Consider the following 26,322-nt stretch of genomic DNA (forward strand, 5'->3'; position numbering starts at 1 on the left):
CACTACATAGCAAAACAAACATTTCAAATTGGGTAAAAGCTTATGTATTACTATGGTGGCTTATATTTATTTGACTGGTAATATTCCAGTTTGTTCATTACCTACATAACAATAAAATAGCACACAATTTAATCACGAAATTTAAATGGGTTTTCGCACTTAAACACTATAGTAAATATTCCCGTAAGGCATAACAAAGTCGTATTATTCATTAAAATTTTATGAAACAGAACATTTACACAATCTATTGGATTTTTTTATATCCATTAAACTATGGAAAAAAAAAAATAAAAATCACCTGACCTAAAAAATGAAAGGAATTCATGAAAGACTGTAACGTCACAGAGCATCAGAAAGTGACAGAAGTCTACAAAGGAGAAAGTTCCCTCTAGCTATATCTGCATAAACCCCCCTGCATTAATGATTCAAAATATTTAATGTTGGGTTTTATTTTTTCAAAGACCTTAAAATATTATTCATTTGAATATATTTAATTCATACAAAATAGTGCACTGAAAATTTAGAGGGTGATTTCATTAATAACATTTACTAAGATAAAGGTACTTAAGTACAGCTACTGTCATGAGTTTTTTTAGTCATTGCTGATTACAGTCATGCTATGAAATAAATAGAAGATTTATTCTGAGAAGGCAGCCTTCTTTTCCCTAATTCATTCAGTGAATCCAGAATCCAGTGTTTGTAACTATACAAAACTGGACAAGATGTGGAGGTACTAGAAATATTCAAAAATCCTCTAATAAATAAGACTCCTCTTCCCTCAAATGACAAAAAATTAAGAAAAGAAAATGAAAACAACAATCAGAATTAATTGCTGCTGGAAAGGAAATATAAAAAGCTTTATTCTACCTTAATTACAGTTCATTAAATTTCTGTGCTAAATCTAGTAATGGGTCATTAATTTTTAATGCTATTATTACTCCTGCTATCATTATTCATACAGTACTACTACAGATAATATCATTATCAACATCTTTATTCAAAATAGAGTACAGGAAATTAAGACTAATATATTAAATTATATAGAAAGGTACATAGATAATATATTAGTATATTTTATAATATATATTATATAATATATATAAATAATATAATAATGTATTTAAAATACAATAAGACATTATTCTGGAGAGTCAGAGAATGTCACAAATTTATTTAGGAGGGTGCAGCAGTACATTGTCCAATAGTTACAATGACAATGGTTTGGAACACTGACAGTAAGTACCGGTACTTTTACACTTTGATTGTACAATCTTTTGAGGAGATGAATAAGCATGAAAAATATCCTTCCCCATTGGTTAATTTTTTGTAATACAGTATTCACAGATTTCATTTTAAATATACTTAATATGGTCTCATATTTTTTTAAGTTAGTCTTAAAAATTCCTGTCAGGAAAAAACATCTTACTTATCTAAATGAGAAGAAAACATGGGAACAGCTCAGGTGAAGGTGGAAATCCTGAGAAAGAACATCAACATCTGTCCATCCCTTAATTTGGATAACTTCCCTTGAAGTCCCTTGGATTGTTAATGGAAAAAATAAAGCCTACCTTTTAAAATTCTAGTTACTGTTTATTCAGAAATGTATGTGCCTTTATCATAAGGTAAACAGAACACATACAGAAACTTTGATGGTTTGTTTTGGTATCTGTTTTATAAAAGCAGAAGCCCTGCCTAAAGCAGATTACCATAAATTTGAAGGTCAGTCAGTCAGAATGAAAGCACTTCCACATGAGCAGAGCACACCACTTAAAGGAGGAGGGGGTGGGGGAGTGGAAGTGTAAAATGTGAAGATACTCTGCATGTGACTTCTGGTATAAATCCTATAGATGACTTATAAATTATTGGAGTAACTATAAGTCAGGTGTTCCATCTGACTATGATATCATGATTTACAGGGCACTCAGGGAATATGTTTTATGTTTTTTATATAAACATGAATTATATTCTTTTCCGTTCTTTTGATATATGCAACAACATACCTGATTTAACAGAGCAATTCATTATTCAGTCAGCACTATCAAATATTACCCACAAATCCTGATGTCACACCTCACAAAAGAAAGCTTTTTTTTTTTTTTTTTTTTTAATGCGTGTCATGCCCAAAGTCTTGTTTGGTATTGAGCTTTAAAAAATTATATGCCATTTCACAGCAGAAAAAAACTCTAATGACAGTCTGAAATGAAGCCCAATGTAAAGGAAGTCTGAGAAAAATATTTAATTCCACGGCTGGCAGCAGTCAAATACTTGAATTTTAAAATTATCTCATATCGACATTTAGCATTTCTTTGTGCAGTATATTTTCCACTGGTAAGAAAAGAGTTTAAATAACAAAAGAAATATAACTGATCCTCTGCTATCTTGGTTTTATGATTCAAGTGTGTTTTCCTTCTTACATTAGCAATAGGGTGACTTACTGCCTTTGCAAGTGCCTCATACATCTGTAACACTTCAATATGGAAATAATTACTTCACAGAATGTTTGTATTAGCCGAGTTGAGCATGCAAACACTCAAAATGTAAGGAAAGGTCACAATTAAGGCTACTTAAAACTTTCATTTAGTCTTACTGTACATTTCTCCACTATCATGCTGTTTGTAACTACAGATTCAAGAAAAAAAATCCACTTTCTCAGACTAGACTTGACTAGACTAGACCAGCATGGGCTGGGTTGGGTTGGAAGGGATGTTTAAAGATCATCTTGTTTCAACCCCCCTGCGATGGTCGTGGATATTTTTCACTAGATCAGGTTGCTAAAAGTCCTGGTGAACCTGACTTTGAACTTTGAGGGATGGAGCACCCACAACTTTGCTGGGCAACCTGTTCCAGTGTCTCACCACCCGCATCATAAAGTATTTCTTTCTTATGTCCAACCTAAATCTACCCTCTTTCAGTTTAAAACCATTGCCCCTTGTCTTGTCAGTAAAGGCCTCGGTAAAAAGTCTCTCCATTTTTTTTACAACACCTTTTTAAGTATTGAAAGGCCATAATAAGGACTCCCTGGAACCTTCTCCAGGCTGAACAACCCCAACTCTCTCAGCTTTTCTTCAAAGGAGAGTTGTTCCAGCCCTCTGATTATTTTTGTAGCCTTCCTCTAGACCTGCTCCAACAGGTCTCTCTTTCTTGTGCTGGGAGCACCAGAGCTGGATGCAGTACTCCAGGTGGGGTGTCACGAGAGTGAAGTAGAGGGGGAGAATCAGCACCCTCAACCTGCTGGCAATGCTTCTTTTTATAGAAGCTCAGGATACAATTCGCTGCAGCCCAGAACAGGACCGGCAATCTGGAACCTTATTGTATTGCTTTAGGCACCAAAGAATTTCCAATGCAATGACTCAGGATTAGAGTCACAAAACATGGCTTACTTTTGTTACAAGTTAGAAAATTATTTGCTATAAGCCCCCTAAATATCTTATTTCCATTAGTATTCCACCCCCCCACCCCCCACCCTCCCACCCCTTAGGACATCCCCCCCCCCCCACCCCTTAGGACATCAGCTAAAACAGTTTTAGAAATAGTTTTTCAACAATTCCTTTTTATTTCTATGATTCCTATGACTCAGAAGTTCTATCGTATTTGTCTTTTAGCTAGATAAACGTAATCAGATTTAACATGTTCAAATCATAGAATCATTTAGGTTGAAAAGACCTTTGAGATCAAGTCGAACCATCCAACCAAGTAAAATCATGTTGTGTATGTGCACGGGTGTGCTTGTGGGATGAAGGGAGTGCAATTAGAACTTTTTTCTGTGTATTCTGGAACATTTTGCTCTCCAAATACAACAGGGTAAGATTCTTCCCTCATATTCAGCTTTATGCTACATTGAAATTCAAACCAGACTGAAAATGCTTTTAGAGTTCCAATAACAGGAACTAGGATTCCCCCAGTTAAAATAACAGAAATAAAATATTTTATCTGCTTCCCTTAAAAACGACCTAGTCCTAAAGGGAATGCTGTGTGGGAAAAAGATATTCCATAAGTGTTAAAAGGCTGAGGTAACAGTTGTATCATAGCCAGAGATTAAAACCCAGAAATATGTCTTAACAACCATTAGACTGTGTCCTTCTGTGTACTGAATTCTATTACAAATCTCTGAGTCCATAAAAGCTGTTATTTCTTCTGACTTAGCACATACCTTGAGTCATTCCAGCTGTAGGCAGAGTATCCCAAGCCTGTAATTAGCTAACTTGGCTTGCCAATCAAACTTCTGTGACTTTTCTTCCCCTCAGACCTAGTGTGCACAGGCTGTTTACTTCTCAGGTACTGATATTCGACAGATGCAAAGGTCTCAGAAACTCAAGACTGCTATTCAAATGCAATTCAAAAATGTTCTTTAAGCATTTTTGGTGCCTTCCTGTCTTTGCATAGGGTGTCAAAACTACAATGGTGATAAGAGACACCCTTTCTCAATGCCATTTTTTAGCCAGAGTACAATATTTATTTCAACAACAGAAAAAGTGTAATTAAACCTAAATGTTGCTACTTTAAAAATCAGGCAGTTTTAAAATCCTCTCATCTTACAAGTAAATAAAAATAATAACTAATAAAATTTATCGTAACTGCTTCAGACAGTTCAACAGGTAATCAGTATGAACTTCCTTCTTGACACACATGAAGCAAAAGGTTTCACAACACACACAAATTCAGTAACTCAGCCTTGAACATAATGGAACACTCATCATTCCTTATGCTATGCAGTTACAAAGCTGAAGTGATAACAATACATGAGAACAGCATAAAACCAACATAACACAACAAGCTGTCCAGCAATGGCACTCATGGCCGTAGCTTCCCTAGGGTTCTGCTAAGGAGACAATGCTTTTTACTGCATTCAGAATTACACAGGACCTAAGTGATTTAGGTTATATATTCAAATCCTGTATTGCAAGAATTCACAGGCTAGTGCTTAAAAAGCAGCACTAGCTCCCTGCAAGCATGGGAAGCAAATATTTTGCTGTTCTCAGTGTACATACACTTTTCTTCCCCAAAATAATGTGCTCAGACTACAGTTCCAGGCTATATGAAGCTTCAATCTCGTAAGTATTTTTCTGTCTTCAGAAAGTCAGTAGAAAAATTGAGAAATAGCATTATTAATTCTATCATTATATATTTATCATATATATATATATATATATAATCTATCAATACAATATCCATACTCTTTACTTCCACCAGAGATGAGGGGTTATCAGAAAGCCTTATCCTTCATAAAGTGCTAAGATATCTAGAAAGCCTCATTTTTTATGACATAGAAGTTTTCTTCAAAAAGCATACCCATTAACAATCTCCCTTTATTCTTAGATTGATATATCTACAAAAATGCATCTACCTTGCAAAAAAATAGCGGCTACCTTAATGCTACTACTTTTTGTATTCTAGTTAGTAGAAATAGCACTTTTTTCACTCATGAAAAAGTAGTTCTTGAATTGAACCAAGTGTAGTACCATTCAGTAACAGGACAAATTTAATGTTGAATACATTCTAATGTAAATTTAAGTACATTTTAAAAAATCAGACTAGGATAAAGCTATGCACTCTTGTGGGCACTTCCTAATGTGCAACATATTCATTAAGACACTAGAATGGGTTCGGCCAATGTGACTACAACTATGGACTCCTCTTGTCTACTCATCTTTTTTTAAGGGTATATCTAATTAATTTAATTATTAGAAAAGCAATGTTTTTTATTTATAGAAAATTTTTGCTATATTATAGTCTATTAGCACATCTGATAAATGGGATAAATTAAGAGTCTGAAAAAACATCTATTAAATGTATTAAGATGTCAGGTCCTCAGATCTATCTGCTTTGTTTTACAAATTCATTCCCACAGAACTGGCAAACGTGGACAAAAGCAAAAGTACTAACAAACAATTTTTTAAATACTCAGAATAAATTTGTTCTCTAATTCTTTGCAGAATTGTTTGCGTGGTGCTACATCTGTTTGCACTGGTCTGATATACACCCTCCAGTTTTACATACAACCTTTACTTAGTCCTGACAACTATTTGTTCCATATTATGTAAAGATGTATTGCTTATGATTTTGTTCTGTGTTGATTGACTCAGGCAACTGAACTGTGTAAGCATTAATTGTACTAAAAATAAATTTTTAGCTTTCTATGTATGATACACTTCCTTTTGCTCGTAAGAAGATTTTTGAATGTGACACCCATGCCAGCCTCTCATATTTTATCTCCCTCCCACGTCTATATCCCATGAATAGCAGTTAGGCAAGACACAGTGTGTATTAAAATGAGTTGTGACAAGGAATATTTCAACTGGATAGCCAGTAAGCCAAATTGAATTGGTATCTATAGAGTAATACCATGTTTCCTCTCAATAAGGGCACTATTTCAAGACTCTCTCCTCCATGTTACCAATACTGCTTTTCAAACATTTGTAGGAACTTCAAAATTTGACTGAAATTGGCCCATGGTTATAAAATCACATAACAGAAGCACAACAGTCTGGCATCACAACAGTGTAAGCCTTGCCTAAGCAGATACTACTCAAATATATGGAAAAAATTAAAGGTAAATAAATTTGCCTGAGACAGGCTAAATATAGAAAACTGTCATATCATAGAATAGTTTAGGTTGGAAGGGACCTTTAAAGGTCATCTACTCCAACCCCCCTGCAATGAGCAGAGACATCTTTAACTAGATGAGGTTGCTCAAAGCCCCTTCCAACCTGACCTTGAATGTTTCCAGGGATGGGGCATCTACCACCTCTCTGGGCAACCTGTGCCAGTGTTTCACCAACCTCATTGTAAAAAATTTCTTCCTTATATCTAAATCTGTCCTCTTTTAGTTTAAAATTATTACCCTTCATCCTATCTCAACAGGTCCTACTAAAAAGTCTGTCCTCATCTTTCTTATAAGGCCCCATTAAATATTGAAAGGCTACGATAAGGTCTCCCCAGACCCATCTCTTTTTTCCAGGCTGAACAGCCCCAACTGTATCAGGCTTTCTTCACAGGAGAGATGTTTCATCTCTGATTGTTTTTGTGGCCCTCCTCTGGACCCGCTCCAACTGGTCCATGTCTTTCCTGTGCTGAGGACTGCAGAGCTGGATGCAGTACTCCATGTGGGGTCCCACCAGAGTGGAGTCAAAGGGCAGAATTACCTCCCTCAGCCTGCTGGCTGTGCTTTTTTGATGCAGCCCAGGATACAGTTGTCTTTCTGGGCTGTGAAGGGACCATTGTTGATCTAGACAGACAGAGATACAGACCTCTATCCTCAGTTTTATTAAACATTGTGACTCTGGATCTGAAAAATCTCTTGCTACTTTAAAGGAAAAAAATAATTGATAGCCAGAGGTAACTTGTGTCACATTTGATGTCAGAGTAGTCTTGCAATACCAATTGTCTCACTGGGTATAAGCTCTATGTGAAAACAGACCCAAGCACTAACCAATGATTGGAAGAGTTTGAAGTACATGTCAATTGCATTATGTTGTGAACCAATCAAAATATATTATATAGGTTTCTTTTTTTTTCCAAGTCTATGCCTTCTTTTATTTTGAGATGGCTTTTATTTCCTGAAACATCAACAAACATCAGTGTCCTTGCCAAAACCATAGAATACCATGTATAATAAATATATTTTGATCCAGATTCACAAGCAGAGATAAAAATACAACCCCCTAAGTATTATAATGATTAAAAAGCAAACTGAATATCTCTCCTTGTTCCCCTGCTGAAACTGTCACACTATGTTAAAATATGAATGTATGCTTTCTTTTAAAGGGAACACAAAACCTTGCTGAGCAAGCTGGAACAGTGTTTCTAGAAGAACATATTATACGGTCTACAGACAACTTAAGATAAGATTTAACTATTAATTTCATGACAGAAAATGCTGTTTGCCAGGAGTTACTCACATGTAGTTGAGCCTATAAAGACTAAATACGATTATTCCTTGTTATTGTTAGGAAAAAAACACATTAACTACAACCAGAACTAAGACCTCTGGAGAATATATAGAAAGCATGCCATATGGCTTTGTATTTTATTTATTTGGTATTTCTGCATTTTGCCACATTTCAAGTCTTTCCAGAAAATACTAAAAAGAGCCATCTGTCCAACTACAATTACACTTGACTGCTCAAAATAAAAATCACACTAGGTGGGTGTGGTGTTGTGAGAATATTCACTACTTCTAAGCCTATGTGACAGAACAAAACTCCACAGGTAATAAAGAGATGTGACCTCTTTGTGGGCACACTTTACAAGCATTAGCCTAATTCAGGTGCTCTGAATCTTCCTCTCTATCCATTGACTCTGTAGATATGATTTAACTATAATTATATATATGTGTGTATGCAAATACATACTGTACTGGGCCTGGCTACAATACGGTTCATTTTCTTCATAGCAGCTTATATGGTGCTGTGGTTTAAATCTGTGGCCAAAACAATACTGATAACACAGTAATGTTCTGGCTTTTGCTGAACACTGCTTGCACAGCATCAATGCCATCTCTATTTATCAGTGTGCCCTGCCAGTGAATAGACTGGGAGTGCAGAATAAGCTGGTAGGGGACACCAGGCAAATGATGTGAACTAACCAAAGGATATTCCATACAATATAAAATCATGCTCAGCAATTAAAAGGAAAAAGAAGGGATTTAGGGATGTTAGCCATCTTTTGCTTGGGAACTGGCTGGGCATCAGTCTGCCTGTGGGAGGTGGGGAGTGATGGCCTTTGCATCACTTGTTTTCTTTCTCTTCTTTCCCTTATCCTTCACTCATTAAACAATGTTTTTTATCTTGCCCCCCAAGCTTTGTTTTTACTGTTCCTTTCCTCTTTTCCCCATCCCACGGGGGGTGGGAGGGGAGTGAGCAGCTACGTGGAGCTTAACTGTCCACCAGAATTAACCCACACATACATGTTTACACAAACATATATATGAAAATCTAACCAAGTTATCTAAATTAATAGCCTAGAATAAACTAGCATGAGTCTTCCTCACTGCAGTTAGATGGATGTTAGAATGGAACCAGGCGTTCCATTTTGTTAAACTGTTCAGATCCTGCAACATGGCTTAACAGTTTTTGGTAAGAGTATTTTAACATTTTTAGAAATATGCATGTATTAATGATGTTTTATAGTCACTAATGAGTGAAGAAAAAAATTGAACAGTAGAAGACTATAGAAAGTTCACATGTTCACATACTGAATATATGCATTTCAAAATACAGATACAGACTGTGTGTTATCTGGTATCTTTTCATTTCCTGTTAATTTTCAACTAAGTCCTGACTGAAAAAATGTAAGAATTATACAGGTTTTCATCTGAGTATTTAAAATAATCCATATTATATTTTGAAATCTTCATTCATTACAATATAACAAGATTATATAAATTGGAAAACAAAATTGTGAATATTAGTACTATTGCCCAGTAACAGTACACCTTAATGGGATGGAAAGGGGTATCAGCTATGTGACCTTTGGCAAATGACATCATTGTGGCTTCAGGTTTTTACATCGGTAAAATAAAGATTCCAATTCAGCAAGATTTCAGTTGTAAAAAAGTTCAATCTATGGATTAAACAATTCAGTTTTTAAAATTATTTATAGTATATGTCTAACCTGTTCTTTAAAATGGAAAAAAAAAATATTTCTTTTTAATCATAAAGTCTGTTGTGCTAGTTCCAACTTACCTTGGTACGTCAGTTTAAATCCTTGCCTGTTTTCTGAGTGATCACTGTAAAAATGGACAAGTGTTTCATGAGTAGTACTTAGCAAGGGTGATGGCAGTTCCATTCCACTAAACTGGCCGATTATAGAGCTGGTGTGGTATGGCCCATTCTGAATTTCAAGGAAATCATGATTTGCTTCAGTAGAGAAATTCAGAAACTGAATGTGTGCACCTGCAGCATTGAGAAAGAAAAAATAAACCCAGAGGCTTTATAATTCATATTGCTTAACACTACAGCATGCAAATAAAAATTATTAAAAAAAATATGTCATAATAATTGTTATAGGCACTATATTTATATTTTAGTCACCATTCAAAGTGGGATGCTTAAATTAAGGAAATAGCTGCTAAGCATTGCAGGAGTTGGAGCTTCTAATTTTTGGGTTCCTAATAAACATAACTACCACACATGTAGGGGCCAACGACAGGAAGTCACAAACTCAACAATCAGATATTTATCAGGTTCCTAAACCCGCCATCAGAAACATTCAAATGAGGAGCACATCACAAGTCCTGCTGTCTCATGGTATGGTCAGGACTCAGCTGAAAAATCATTACTGCAGCTGGGCCAGGCCTCTGAGGATCAGGATCAGCTCAGCACCTGGGAAGGTTACTAACGGAGTGACCTCTCGGAGGCAGAAGTCTACATACCTACCTAGTTTAAAATATCTACTCTGCCTTGCTTTTCCTGATCCAAGTCACCTGCATTTGCTGCCTCTTCTCTCCAGCTTGAGCCAGTGTGTCTTGAGAGTCATTCTGCTCTGTATGCAGTGCTGTAAGATGCACTGAACTCCAGACTGTGGACAGGCTCATTTACTACAAATCCTCTGTGGAAGTCAGGTGATTTCTCACCAGGCCTTTCTCACAAAATGAAAGGGAGAAAGATGACTCCCAAAATGCTGAACAGTCAGAAGTATAAGCATAATCTCATAGGAAGAGCTGTTTTTGAGTTCTGGCACTACTTTATGTGGACTGAGGACTTGGGATTCCGGGTACTCAAGTTATGTGTGTATATAGTATGAAAAGAGGGATGGGGGATGAACCCCTAGTTTGAAAGCCAAGTAGTACCAAGTAACTTGCAACTGCACTGCTTGGGCTGAACCTTGCTCTGGTAGACTATAAGGAACTAGCTGGAATGAAAGAAAACAGAATTACTGAATGAGCCAACAAAGCAGTGTGAAATATTCAATGCCTTAACTCTCTGCTTGACATTGTTATTTAGCAGTAGAGACATATTTTTCATTCCAGGAGAGTACCTTATAATCACCAGGGTCATTCATTCACTCATTCTTGCTCTATAGCTCATTTCTTTGCCTCTGTGGTTTGATATCTAATCACTTGTATAAAAGGGATATATATTTTTTTCCCACAGGAGAAACTAAATAAGCTTCCAAATAAACTGGTTGTTAAAGAGCACTTGTAAGAATATGGGATATTTAGCTCTAGTACCTTCTCTTAGCTATGCAGAGGGGGAGATACAAAACCAAGTATTTCAGCTACTGAATAAGAAAACTTATTCCAATGCTATCAATAGAGAGGCACGTACAGAATATACAAGAGTCTCAATATCAGCCATCTCTTGTATGATACCTGATGCAGTTAGTCTGACTTGAGTGAAATCACTAACTTTACAAAGCTCTCAGGATTTTAAGATGAGGTAGGACATAAAACCGTTGCTTGGAAACACCTTGACTTCAGTATCAGCATTTAGAGACTCCCACCAGGGACTGGATGTCAGCAGCATAGAAATTCTGAAGAACTGGGCAGCCACTGAATATTATACTTAAGTTGCTAAAGTGTCAAGCAGATAATTGAATTGAACATTTGTACAAAATCAATGTTTAGGTATTTAAATAAATGTAGCCTACTGTTCTGAAATAGTCTCTGATAAGCCACAGAGTACCTTTAAATTTGAATAATTCTTATTTATCTACTGGGAAGGGAAGTATATGACTAGTTATAGATATTCAGTATAGAAAACCGTTTTATTTTAAAAGTGAAAAGTAGATTTACCAGTAACTTTAAAAAAGTTAAACTGCCTAAAATAGCCACATTTTAAACACAAACATAGACACATTTTTTTCCCTCAGGGTTTTTCAAAGATGCTAATTTCAATTAGAGGATACACTGTATGTGTCACTCAAGCCTTAACTCTAAGTTTATACAACTTACAGTTTTCAATTTGATATGTCAGAGAAAATGTTTTCTACTCTAAGTCATTTCTTACATAAAATTATACAGAATAAAACTGATAGCTTCAGAAAATAAATCATTATCCAGTCAAACGATAATTGTACTACTTCCTGCTCCAACCTCCACAGGATTTTCTCTCTCACTTGAATAGACTCTAAATAATGAGAATTCCAAGCTGAGCTATTCTTTTTTAGAAATGTTCATCAATTAACAGCTACTTGAAGTCATTGCAAAATCACCACAACTCACTTGAAAATACATGCTTTCCATCTATTTTAAAATGTTTGGGTTTGAGTAGTGTCTTCTTTTTACATGATCGGTATATTTTCATATAATTAAGAGTGCCCTATATTTTGGGGCACATTTAGCTCTGACAATTTTATTGTTGGTCTTTGTTTAAGCACACCTGTGTGCTTGCACTAAGACAGTAATATCATGGGCTTCATTCACTCACAAAGATTCAATAAATGTTTGGAATAAAGGAATACTTACTGAGGTATGAAGTCACTGTGAAGTTAATTATTTCAATAGCATTTGAATCAGTCATTACATGTTCATGAGTGTCCTCTTGATCAGTTTTTGTGCACAGTGCTAATCTCCAACTCATTCACTACCACATTAAAATCCTTCCAAAATATTGCTGGAGCATTATTCAACTTTGGAAATATTTTCTATATTTCAGGGATTTCATGTATTTCAGGTATTTCAGGATGAGCTTATACTTGTAATTAAAATAGTATTGAAGATTTTTGCAGTGGAAGATCTCTGTTAACTATCACATCACTAACAAAACAATTTTTAAGCTTGGTATAAAGATATTATCTGTGGATTGTTTGACAAAGACTTTGGGAAAAAATATCCCTGTAGCAACTTTACAGTAATAAATTACTTCTAATATTTTTGAAAGCAATGATAGATCAATGTTATGAACACCTTGTACCTGTTAAGTCCTTTGCCAAACAAAATCATAATCTTTTCTATTTATAGGATTACCACTACCAGAGACTTTCTGAAAAATTAGAGGGATAATAATAGGATACAAGACACTTTTGCGTAATTAATTCATGAAAAAATGTTTACATGGAAAGGTTAAAGAAAAAGAGTAAGTGAGAAATATGAAGGACCATTTGTAAAAGGCAGTATTGTAACCTAATTAGGATGACATCGCTCTAGAACAGTTGCTTATCATATATATTTCTGCAGATGTAGCTGTAGAATGCCATAATTAGCCAGGGATGTCCTGTTTATGGTTGTTGATATCCTATGGCTATAACGGTATCTAAGGCTACTAAGGTTATTCATAACTATGATGGATCAGTTTTACCAGGCATGCACTATTCTAAAAAGTAGCACAGAAGCTTTACAAATTAACTTAGTAAAATACACTCTATGTAAATAGTGCATCTTTCAACAAAAGTCCCTCTTATGAATGCAAATGGAAAGAACAGAAATTTATTTCCAGAGATGGGTACAGTGAATTTAATAATAAGCTTTTAAAATTAATTTTCTTATTCGAGCACTAGCATTGAATTCACAGTATGGGTCATAATGTTTCACAGCAAGAAAACTTATTCCTTTTATTTCTAATAATGATAGAAGATTGTGTTTTATACATGCACTTACACATCCCTTATTATCCATCTCATTTATTCTCAACCTAATTATTATTTAGTTGTGAAGATATTTTCTGTATGATGATAGTTTCAAAGCAAACCTACAAAGTTTTTAAGTTGGCAACTGTTTCCTGGGATCTGGAATGTTTTAGAATGTTTTTAACCAATTCATAGTGCTAGAAATGAGGTTTTGTCCATTTTCACAGAACATAAGAAATACTGTTAAAAAGTCACTTGGGAGACAATGAAAGGACATTAAACAGAAGACCACCAATTAATTTAGAAGTCAAATTGTTTACTTCATCTGATATATCTTCATGCAGCTGATTTCACTTGCTCAGAAATCAGTTTCCAAGACATGTTGAATTTTACAAATAAGTTGTTTTGACAAAGATAAATTTTTAAATTGCCAACAATTTTCAAATCAAGAGATAATATAAAATTATGTAAGGGGTTCACAATACATTCACTGGATAAAATTTATTTCATACTGGAAATCAGAATATTCTTTTATATATTTAAATTTGATTACTAGAAATAATTGTTGTCCAAATGTAAGTTTACTTACCATATCCAATAGGCAATAAAATTTTCCATGTACAATCTAAGTTACTAGGGTAATTTCCAGGAAAGCCTGGGCTCAGGATCACACCATCCATGTTTGTCAGTGTTCCACCACATTTAGCTATTACAAATAAAAAGAAAGTAATTGTAATTTTTAATAATAATATTTCTTAATGTTTGGTGTAGGATTGAGTCAAAAATGGATTTTCCATTATAACCCCATGACCCCCAAGCAGTGAAATTTATCACAGTCAAAACACTCCTTGTGAAGGAGGAAAAAAATAAAAGTAATCTGAGTTAGAGCAAAATGCTTAGTTAATGCAATTTGTTCACTGTAATTTTACTACAAATATGTACTTGCACATATAGATTGGATAACCCATTGTCTCAGCTTGCCAATTATGGTTAAAAACATCTGGTGCTATGTTAAGATAGGCTTCATAATCAGAGGAACAAATTTGGAATTAAACTGAATTACGATACTGCTCAATGATGCAGCTGCAGATCTACTAGTTTAATGTTAGCTATAACCTCACCTGAGTTTAAAAACAAACAAAAGAACCCCACCACACTTCTTTCTTTAATTTAGAAAGAGGATAGACTAGCTGCATAACAGAATTATTCTTTGCTTACTATCTGTACGTTTTTCTTCAGCAAATTCATATCATTGCAGCCTGAAAAGCTACTTGCATCATTTAGGATGATGTAAAGCTAAACTGTAAATATGAGAACCAACTTACAAAGAAATTTGTCTGACTTTACACCTTCGCTAGGACAATAATATGAAGGAAGAGTAACTTCAAGAAATCAAATTAAAATCTTGGTATTTATATTTATTATTTGAGGAATCATTACTTTAAAGCCTGTTAGTCTTAATGCCAGGTATTACAGTGATGTATGATCTTGTAACAGAATTGTGCTACTGTGCAATGCGGTAACTATACTGAAAAAAATGAAAAAAACCTACTGGTTAGATTATATAAAAAATTGAATCTAAACAGGGAGAACTCCAATAAAAAGCTAAGAAAGCAGTATCAAACTTCTCAAATATCTCTACCTCCCTGCAATGTTAAATATATTATTTAGTGAAAAGGACAGATTTTGGTTTGCATTCCTGGAAAAATCAATATTTTAAGGGTTGGAGATGGGGGGAGCACGGGGTCATGTTTTAAGGGTCTGTTTGTTTTTTTAGAAGTATTTTAGCTTCCAGTACAGCAAAACTTAACGAACTAAAGGGAAAAAATAAAAATAAAAAAAATCAATGAGCACACTGTTGTCAAATAGGGGCTCTAATATAGAAGGTGAAACATAAGATTAGCAGAAAAAAAAAACCAAAACAACCACATACCACCAAAACTCCAAAATACACATTCCTGAATAAATTTTCCATTTCTAAAACTGAATTGAAGAAACTGTACTGCTTTCATATTAATCATAAGTGACTGCCTCTGTAGAAGTTGACAATACAAAATAATACAGAGGCTCAACTTGACAAGCAATCTTTAAAACCATTCAACATTTATACGCTCAATATCATCCCAATCTTTTAAATTCCTCTTATATATGAAGTAAAAGGAACAGTTTTTGCTGACTGAATATTAAAGTTAAAAGCATTTACTGAAGAATGTATTTCAAAGCTGAAGTGACAAAACATTACGATGGAGGTGTGCTTCTGCCCCCTTTATTCCTGCTTTTTCTTGAAATAAGCATGCCAAAAGACAACAGAATCTTAACTCCCTTAAACTTTGTTTAATCAAGAAAATACAGCAGAACAAGATTATTATCTACACAGAGGAAACTCAGGTCTGTTGGGTAAGGTCTTAGTGTGCTCGAAAGGCAAATTCGTTTTAGCTTTGCTTTTTAACTCAGCATGGTTTAATAGCTTTCTCAGAGGAAAACAGCCAGCCTTTTCTGGATCCCTAAAATTCTTTTTCATTCCAACACCCCTGAAGGCTTGGCTTCAGAGCTGCTTTCCATTGCAGACAGACCGTCTGCTTCTCTGAGAAGTCTCATAGGCTCCCTGCATGACCTGCCTTGTTCTTGAAAAGGTTCTCCAAGCTAAGCATGCTGCAAAAGGAACATGTTAACTTCCTCTCCCTTCTGAAGAAGATTCAGCCTGATTCAAAGCAGAGTATTCAGGACAAGCTAAACAATGGTAAACATCTGGGTTTCCTCCCTCGTCCACTCTCACAATATTTTTTTAAATAGCATATACACTATATATAATTTTTTTATTGTAATTTTTCCGTATTTCATAGATACAAATGGAAAGTCAAACAGATTTTGAGTAAGACAGAATTATGTGAAGGAACAAGTTCTGCATGACAAAGCCAGGAGTTTCTTCTGACTGATGTTCAGAACACACTGAAAACAAATAAGTATCCATACCAATGCAGAGAGGAGATGGATAGTTCCAGCGTCGAACTGTTCCTGGCATACAAGAAATATGAGAACGGCCCTGTTTGGAAAGGGTAAAATATTAGATTACAGATACTCATTATGGGACTTGCCATGAAGGCAGAGCTGCAGAGGACCTCCTGGATCATCTTATCTGTGTCTTTTCTTATATCAACCAACTACATTATAATTACTTTTTTGAATTTGTTAAACGCTATGTTCTAATACTTCAGGGTTTATATTCTTATTTTTCTACTGGATAAATGTTCTAGAACACTCTTCCTTTGACAAATTGAAAACCTTTTCACATTTTTGACTAAATATAAGGCTGGTTACAAGACAGAAGCAGCTGACTACATGCATTCATATGATCAAATCTGTTCACTCCCTATTTCAATTCCAGGGTACTCATCCACAGTATAAGCGTACTAGTTCATTTTCAGGCTGCAACCTGGAGTGAATCAACTCCATCAACTCTGAGTGAGCAGTACAGACACAGAGAGGCATTTGTTCCACATCTGCTTGCTACAGATGGTATAGATGTGGACCATGCCGAGATAGTCATCCACAATTTCAGCAGGCCTTGAGCTCTCACATGGCCTCACAACATGACACACTGCATACATGCAATATCTTGGCAGACAGCTATAGAAGTACAAATGCCTCTTTATTTAACTGTCATGTTTAATTTACTCTTCCCATTTTTAAGAAACATCACAAGAACCAAGCAAAATCATGTGGTACCTGGAAGTGAAAAATGTCATGGCTATAACCTGCAAAGCCTGTTCCCACATACTTCAGGGTGGCTGCCCAGGAGCAAGTGCAAAATGCTCAAAGCTTTGCTTGAACTGGTAACAGTTCAGGTTGAAAACTTGGCAGTAGCGAAAGCAAAAGTCTTTTCTGGTCAGTTCTGTCACCTGAGGAACTCAGGTTATGCATTCGACTGTTGGAACATGAAAGCTGAATAATCTGGCAGGAGTGAAAGAGTCTGATACAAAGACTGAGACACAGGACTAAGAGCAAGGTTTCATTTCTGTTTTAATCATTTGGATATACAAAGTTGGGCAAGTCACTTAACATCTCTTCTTTATTTTTATCAAGTGTTTTAAAGTAATATCTACTAAGGTAGCACATTTTATCAATATAATATGAAGACTTATTTAAATGTTATTAGTCTATAGCTATCAAATTTGCATAAAATAATAAGAAAAATTAGTAAACTACAGTAAAGGAAAATTCATCTGATGAAATTAATTCCGTATCATTTGGTAAGTTTACAAAAAAGAAACTACACACACTACTTTGAATAAAGTTCTTATAGAATTGTATGGAATAAAACTACTTTAATTATCAGTTAAGTCTATTTAGACAATCAGCTTCTTAAAGACAAACTGAAGCATTTCCAAAACATGTCTTGAAAGGAAAAAAACCCCAACACATCACTTTTTATTAACATTATGAAAAACTATTGTTCTTCTAAAAATACCACAAATAGATAATAATTCAATAAGATACTTTTTTATAGCAACCTTTTAATTTTTAAAGAAAAATCTGCACGCACTTATTGTGTCATCTTAGTTACTTGCAAAATGGATGAAGTTTTGAATAATTTACTTAATGCAATATTCCCTACTTTATTCTTTCTTCTTAGTCTATGATTGCATATCTCTGATGTGAGTCAGGGGGAAGCCATAATTTAATACCACAGTCAGGAAAAAAAGTAAAATAGCCTATAAAAGATCTTTTGAAAAATAAAATGAAATTATTCCTCTGGCTTCAAGCCTCTTCCCAACAAGAGCACACTCTGATTTCAGTCTTTTAAAGTCCCCTCCTGGGGGGAGACACTTAATCCTACAGCTAGCAATTACCTTTCTTATGCATCTCCAGGTAGTGGTTTGAGCTCTATGACTTTTCTGGTAAGTCTCAATTATAAACTAATCCACACCTGATTGTTATTGCTAGCTGTGAATATGTTCTCTAAAGACTGAGGGTACTTTCACAGTTAGAGTGGAAAAAAAAAAAAAAAAAAAAAAGGATCTGCAAAGTTATGCTGATCTATACTTGTTGAACAGAAAGCATGCCATGCCTCATAGAACCTTATTTTCATTATTATTTCTTTTTAATTTGGAGCCATTTTTATTTGTGCTCTCTGAGCAACATGCTATACATACATGTGTATGCACTTTCTTACAGTAGAGTCCATACATCATAAAAATCCTCATAAATATTTTGAAAGGTTCAAACTCTGTTCTATTGAATTTGGATATTGAAGGTCTTTTGTTTTACACTTTAGACAAGATCATGAAACTAGTTTCTACATAATTCAAATTCCACAGATAGGACTAAGCTTGTATATGTATGGAAATAGAGGTATAAGGTACTGTTGAAGAACAATATGCTATGAAATTTTAAGAAAGTATTTAACTATATAATTCCTATATATAAAAAAAATGCAGTTAGTCATATTCAAGGGTTACAGAAAAGACCTGCATACAGACAAAACGTGTGGTTTTATGACAGTGATATACACAGTGTGTTAAAGTTTAGCATTAACACAGATCAGTTTCTTATGTGCCAATCTCTTCCTCCGGAAGGCATGATTGTTTTATACTAATACTGAATTTATGCACTCACATTTCTGATTTTTTTCTAATAAAACTGGATCTAAAACATCAAGTCAGGGCTAACAATGCGTATCTTTAAAAGGTTTCCTGTACTCGTTGCAACTACTTCTGAAGTATTCATAGTCTACTGTTATCACACCACCTCAGTATTTCAGCAGTGCTCTTTTAAGCATGGACATAAAATTCAATGATGCTGTATATTGAGGGTTTATCTACTTCTAATCCATGTCATAAAAATGGAATCATCCCCTGTTTTCATATGCAAAATTCAGACGTTTCATAGCTGAAAAAGTAGGAAGAGTGTGCAATATGATGGGGAATACAGGTAGAAGTCACCCTAGCAAACCTCAACAATTTAGATACCCATGTTAACCTTTCGATATTCTAATCAATGAGGAAAGATTCTTTCAAAGGCACCTGTCCTAACACAAAATCTTAGTATGAATCATCCCTTGGAGTTGTGTGGCTGTTTAGTGTCACAATGAAAGCCTTTAGGCTGATTCAGATTAGACAGCTGGCTTTTGGATGGATTAGATTGGATTAGATGCTATTCCATCTCCAGAGGAAACCATTAGCACCATTAGGGTAAGTTTTTAACTTTTTTTCAGTCAGATAGCTGGTACAAGTTTACCCAACAATCACGTGTTGGCCTATATATACTCCAGTCTTAATGGCTCAGAAACTGTGGCCTGGATTGCAGCAATGAGGTACTAAGCACCTATTAGCAACTATATGAACTGCAATTATATGACAGTCCTCCAGCATCACCATTAGATCCTGATCCTTTTGCCATAAGGTAGAACTGAATAAAAATACAGAAAGAATTCCACACAACTTTTCCACAAATATTCAAAATAGGAATCTTTCTCAAAGAAGCAAAAAAGACATTAGTTTTGATTTAATCTAACAACTCTGGAAATACGATTATATTTATTGTCATGTAACCAGGTTTATAGGCTGACTTCCAGACAGATTCCACATTGAAATAAACTGTCCTGAGTCTAGGGATAACAATAAATTTATCTCAATGCATACAAAAAAGAACTGTAAGAACATATAAGCTACATCTGTACTAGCGGGAGTGCTTGGGCTTGTTTTCTAGCCTTGAGGCCAAATGCATATTCTGTTGTATACCTACCTTCTTAAAATTTTTCTTCTGAATTCTCTTCCAGAACAGTGTCACAATGCAAATTGTCTATCAGGAATAGTCTAGCCTGTGATAATTACTGAACTGTGATACTTCACCTAGGCCAAAAGCATATCAGCACCCCATTCTAACAAATCAATAGTTCTGAAAATCAGTTTTCAGTTCCTATACCTTTGCCTTGGCTATAGCAACATAGACATATGCAGAATACAGCATTTCATCATATACTCAGTTTAACATTAGTTTGAAGAAGAAAAACATTAATCATTCATTAGCAGTCTTTAAATATGTCAGAATCTATTTAGGAGTCCATTTTATTTATTTATTTATTTATTTAAATTACAGGGTTTTTTAAGGGCCCAAATAATAAAAGATATGGTATCAAATATCTCATTTTCTTACTGATATTACTGCTACTTACAAAGGATGTAAGAGAAACAAACAGGGAAAATAAAGTTAATAAAGTCCAAAGGTTAAAGATTTTTACAGTATTTTTGAAATAATATTAATTTTTTCTTTGCTGGAAAGGGAAACTTAAACTTGTTTATATATAAATGATCAGCTGGCTTGTAAGCAATCCTCAAAGTGCTCAGTATGGGTAGAGCAGGCTTTACTGTGCACAGGTCTTGAGCGTTTTCTAATTAGTAGGATACCTGTATGACAGAATCTTTTTTGCAATGGATATGGGATGCTTCTGATGCAAGCCGTTTCAAGTCATGCTATAAACGTAAAAAGCACGGATTAGATTAAAGACTTGATCCTCAATTTGTAATACATGACTGAAAAGGTAAGCATACTGATGATTACCTAGAGAGACTTTTCAAGTACAGGTGTTCCCACAGCCAGCATAGAGCCAAGATGTTCAGTCTGAATCCTATCTGAATTTTAGGAGAATGGGAAGGAATGCTGGGACCAAAGAATAAGCCTATATATGCGGAGGGAGCACTGATTTGGCAAACATCAAATAGGGAACCATGACTTTAACATTCTCTGGAGCTGAAATAGTGACACTTTGCTTTCTCTGATACACTGGTATGCTTTTACGTTGTCTTGAGTAGGAGCTAGTACCACCCAAAAGCTTCTGAACTTACATGTTTTCAATGTATCACACCAGCGGTGGAATATATGTAAGTGAATTAAAGGAACTAATGAGGGAAGAAAAAAGCTTTCAGTCTTAGATTTATGTAGTACTGTGACATTTACAAACAGCGGCTCAATTACGTGTCTACCATGGGAAACTGAACCAGTGTGTGAACAGTGAACATCCCCAAACTGTGAACTAATTTGTAGTACTTCTTTCCCTGAAAGATTTTTAAAAGTAGATTTAAAATGAATAAAATTTACTTTAGCAACTGAATTCTAAAATTTCTGAGCAGAATATGAAATCCTATGATGTATTTCTATCACTGTGGTTAAAATTTCACCTAGATGAACCACTTCCAGAGACTGAAAAACACAGTACAGTTTCAATAAGCATAGTAGTGAAATAATTTTCTAGAGAAAACATTTTAACTATATTATTTCTTGTCCATTTTGATGTCTTTTACTGCTTAATGGTATGTTAATCTAAGATAAGATTTACCATACCAGATTTACTGAGGGTCAGACTTGCTACATATTCATAGCTGTAAAATGTGGGAGTGACTCACACAGGCTCTACTTGAATCACTTCTATGGACACTCTACAGACTCTTCATTAAAATAAGTTTTGGGTGGGTCTATTAACATACGGTTGCAATTATTCAACAGTGTACAATTCAAAGAAAAAGGAAGAAAGAAATACCTGTAATGTATATCCTGGCTCACACTGAAATGACAAAACATCATTCACCATATATCTATCTCCTGATTTGATCCCATTGCTAGGAATTACTGGTTCTGGACAGGCAGCAAGGCCTACAGCTGAGGAAAGTAAACACAAACATTGTAAAAACATAGATAAGTGGACAACAGCTCTTCATTGATATTCTCTGCTCTAATGAATTCTTTCCATGGCATTGGGTTATCTGAGAGAATAATAATTAAAAATTAATTTCAACATTAAACTGTTTAAAACACAGAAGTTTTAAGAACTGCCCTACAGAATACAAACGGTATGACTGAAGCACAAAGATTACATACTGTGACTTGTACCACTTGCTATGTCATGTTGCGGTCACATACTATGACATTCTATTGACTTCAACCAGTACAATATTTCTAGTATATTAATATTAAAAGAGCCTTTTTTTTTTTTCCTTTTCTTCCCTTTTTCCCCCCTTATCCTTGTGAGGGGAATGGAGAGAGAAAGAGGGAATATACTTTATGCATATTCTCTCTTTTCAGCAATAGATGAGCAGAATTACTGAGGTTAGATGGTAGAGCCTTTTGGAGCGGCAACTAAAGGCCAAGGGTGTTTCTCTAGTTTAGACAACTCCATTGACTATAAAGAAGTTTAGGCACCTGAAATTTAGTACTCTTAACCCAAAACTAAATCTTTGCGTAGATGTAACAGGACAGTCTGCTCTTCACTATTTTTAAGCCAGGTGTTAGCAAACAGATTAGTTTTACAGACTCATGATGATTAGTAATTTCTCAAATGTGTTCACCTAAATTTGGCAACATGAAGTACTAGCTTCTTTTTGTCAAGTGCATATGACTTTTTTTTTTTTTTTTTTCCCCTTGGGTGCTTATCTAAGGAGTTTGTTAGTCAGTACAACAGAAAATGAAATGTCATCTCTGCTATCTAAGCTAAAATGCTCCAAATGAACAAGAGTTGAGAAACTGCTGATCAGATTCAACAATTCTGTGCTTTTAAGATGTGCTTTGCAATCAGAAGGACCAGCAGAATTGGTTGGTCTGACGACAGAATCTTCTTCCCCTTATAACATTAAAAACTCTCTTTGAAACAATATAAAATGTATATTTTTAATTGTGAAGTTCTTTATTAAGTAGATAATGTTACTACTGAAACATAAATACGTAACTGCTGTATTTTCTTAAAGTATGATTTGTAACAGCCAGAACAGAAGGGAAATCACTATCACAATGTGTGCGAACAGAATTTATTACCACAAAATTCTGTAAAAATCAGATTAAAAAAATACTTTCCTGAATGTAATAGTGTCCTTCAGTTCACTTGTAAGAAAAAATAACTAAATGAATGCAACAACTCTCACTATCTTCTTGTGAAATCTAACCCCTTTAGTGACAGTAAGTGCAACTTGACAGAGTGTTTAGTACAGAAATTACATATTTGGCTTTACTCTGATACCTGACATTTTGGAGTCTTGTTGTTGCAAATGGTTCATCTTGAAATTATATCTGATATTACTCATTGAGGCCCTAGTCTTTCTATAGAAACACAATTTCCTTTCCGATAATGCTGCTTACACATTTTGATACAGACAAGGTTTTAACTTCATGCCCTAAGCCTTTATGTATCTACTTATCATCACTCAAATATAAATGCCTTACAAATCTTAAATACACACATAAGAATTTCGTGTTTCCCACTTCACCCACCTCCAGTCAGTTTTTTGCAGCTCAGGTTTTAGCTGAAGTGAATATATTTTTACTGATGAAGCACACTGAATTTTGAAATAGCTTTTACACTTTCACCTGGAATTGGTATTGCCAAGACATTTTTTTCCTTTCCTGGAAACACGCTCCATAATCCTGTATGTGCTTTCTATGTCCTACGCCCTCGACTAAGTCTAAACATACTTTAAAGATTTTCAGAAATTTCTGCCACAGAATTTACAGATTTTGGTGTTCTGCCAATATAATGAACTTTCAAATTATGCTATGGTGATTTCATGGGGCCACTAAGGACTCCATCTGTAGTCATTATATGGAAGTGTATTATTCCAAATAAGCATAAGGATATAAAAATTAACTGCAGTGGGTTTGGATTTGTTGCAGTCTCCTATTACCGTTCTTTGGGTCAACCACTCTGAATTCCACAATACCATAAATGTATCCATGTCTGGAAAATTTATTTGAGTATAGGTACACAATACCTGTGATCTGCATCTGCACAAACATTTTGCTCCAGCATTAAAGTGAAGGGTAACATCTTATCTCAATAATTCAAACTACAGTATATAGGCTGTTGTTTACCACTTTGAGAACCCAGTGTTCAGAGACAACATAAATGAATCAAGCTTTATGTCTGCTTTGCTTTAATGTTCTCACTCTTGAATAGAAGTTAAAATTTAAATAGGTCTGCACCAAACTCACCATTATTAAATAAAATAGCACCAAAAAAAGACATTGTGACAAAATTGCTTATAGATAGCAATGTACTTGCTGAATTCTGTGACTATAAATTTGAGGTTCACTTTCTGTCACCAATAAAGTTGTGTTTTGGTTGAACTCAGCACTCCTGTGTGTTGACAGTTACAGGCCTGCAGACTCTAGATGTGTATGAATAAAGTTTCTTTTGCAGATTTTTCTGAGTCACATAAACAGTTTTATAACAGTAACTGCATAGCGATACTAATAATGTGTTTGTAATATAGGGCTTTCTATCATTAGTTAAATAGCATACATAACTTAGACTAAGATCAAAAGAAAATCTTCAAAGTTATTTTCTCTGCAACTGTTATATATGGTATTACACTATGTATTTTACCTTTAACAGATTTTAATAATTCAGTAAAAACGTCTCTCTGCTAGCTGCTTATACTTTGTACATACTACTTCTTTGGTCTGATGACGAAACTTATAATATAGAATATTATATCAGAATATCACCAAATAGTATGCAAAACCCACTCATAATTTAATTTATTTGATATACCTGACATTAGGAAGCAATATTACTTTCCCCCAAACAAAGAGAAAGTTGGAAACAGAAGCAAATACTATTCTGAATCCTCATCTTCCATAATTTTAAACATTAAGGGAGGGAGCAACTGGAATTTGTCGAGCTCTCCCTAGGGGTGGATGCAGAATGAGTCAAAAGCCTATGGGTAAAGATTAAAGGGCAGCCCAACATGGCTGTTGTGGGTGTATACTACAGGCCACCTGATCAGGAACAAGAAGTCGAGGCCTTCTACAGCCAATTGGAGGTAGCCTCACAACCACTGGCCCTGGTTCTCATGGGAGATTTCAACCACTCTGACATCTGCTGGAAAGACAACACAGCTGGGCACACACAGTCCAGGAGGTTCCTGCAGAGCATTGCTGATAACTTTTTTACATGGATGGTGGAGGCGGCAACAAGGGAAAGTGTGCTTCTGGACCCTGTACTCACAAATAAAGAACTGGTTGGGGATGTGAAGGTTGGGGGCAGCCTTGGTTGCAGCAACCATGAGATGATGGAGTTCAGGATCCTATATGGAGGAAGCAGGGCAGTAAGTAGGTTTGCAACCCTGGATTTCAGGATAGCTGACTTTGGCCTCTTCAAGGACCTGCTTGGAGGAATCCCATGGGTTATGGCTCTAGAAGGTAGGAGGTCCAAGAGAGCTGGCTGATATTCAAGAATCACTTTCTCCAAGCTCAAGATAGGTGCATCCCTGTAAGTATGAAATCAAGCAAAGGGGGCAGGAGGTCTGCATGGGTGAGCAAGGAGCTTCTCGAAAAACTCAAACAGAAGAAGGAATTTTATGGGATGTGGAAAAAGGGATGGGCCACTTGAAAGGAATATAGGAACACTGTCAGAACATGCACGGAGGCAATGAGAAGGCTAAGATCCATTTGGAATCAAATCTGGTGAGGAAGGTCAAGGACAACAAGAAGGGTTTCTTCAAGTAGATCAGTAGGAAAAGGATGACTAGGGGAAATGTGGGCTGCTCCTGAATGATGAGTGCCCTGGTAATGAAGGAAACAGAAAAGGCAGAGTTACTGAATGCCTTCTTTGCTTCAGCCTTCACTGCCAAGGCTGGCCCTCACGTATCCTAGAGCCTGGAGGCAAGAGAGGAAGTGGGGAGAAAGGAAGACTTTCCCCTGGTTGAGGAGGATCAGGTTAGAAATCATTTAAGCAAAACTGACACCCACAAATCCATTGGCACGGATAGGATGCACGCCCAAGTGCTGATAGATGTTACTGCTAAGCCACTCTCCATCACCTTTGAAAGG

General features: G+C 35.3%; 1 protein-coding gene across 1 annotated transcript in view; it reads right to left on the reverse strand.

Annotated features, from left to right (window-relative positions):
- CSMD1 (CUB and Sushi multiple domains 1) overlaps nucleotides 1–26,322 on the reverse strand; it is a 1,203,943-nt gene that overhangs the window by 141,754 nt on the left and 1,035,867 nt on the right. The window contains exons 38-41 of the mRNA XM_013299736.3: nucleotides 22,043–22,161; nucleotides 16,480–16,549; nucleotides 14,096–14,212; nucleotides 9,684–9,893 (exon numbers count right to left, since the gene is read on the reverse strand). Coding sequence (XP_013155190.2) covers nucleotides 9,684–9,893; nucleotides 14,096–14,212; nucleotides 16,480–16,549; nucleotides 22,043–22,161 — 516 coding nt within the window. The remainder of the gene's footprint in view (nucleotides 1–9,683; nucleotides 9,894–14,095; nucleotides 14,213–16,479; nucleotides 16,550–22,042; nucleotides 22,162–26,322) is intronic.

The sequence above is a fragment of the Falco peregrinus genome, chromosome 7 (assembly GCF_023634155.1).
Source record: "Falco peregrinus isolate bFalPer1 chromosome 7, bFalPer1.pri, whole genome shotgun sequence".
NCBI classification, from domain to species: Eukaryota; Metazoa; Chordata; class Aves; order Falconiformes; family Falconidae; genus Falco; species Falco peregrinus.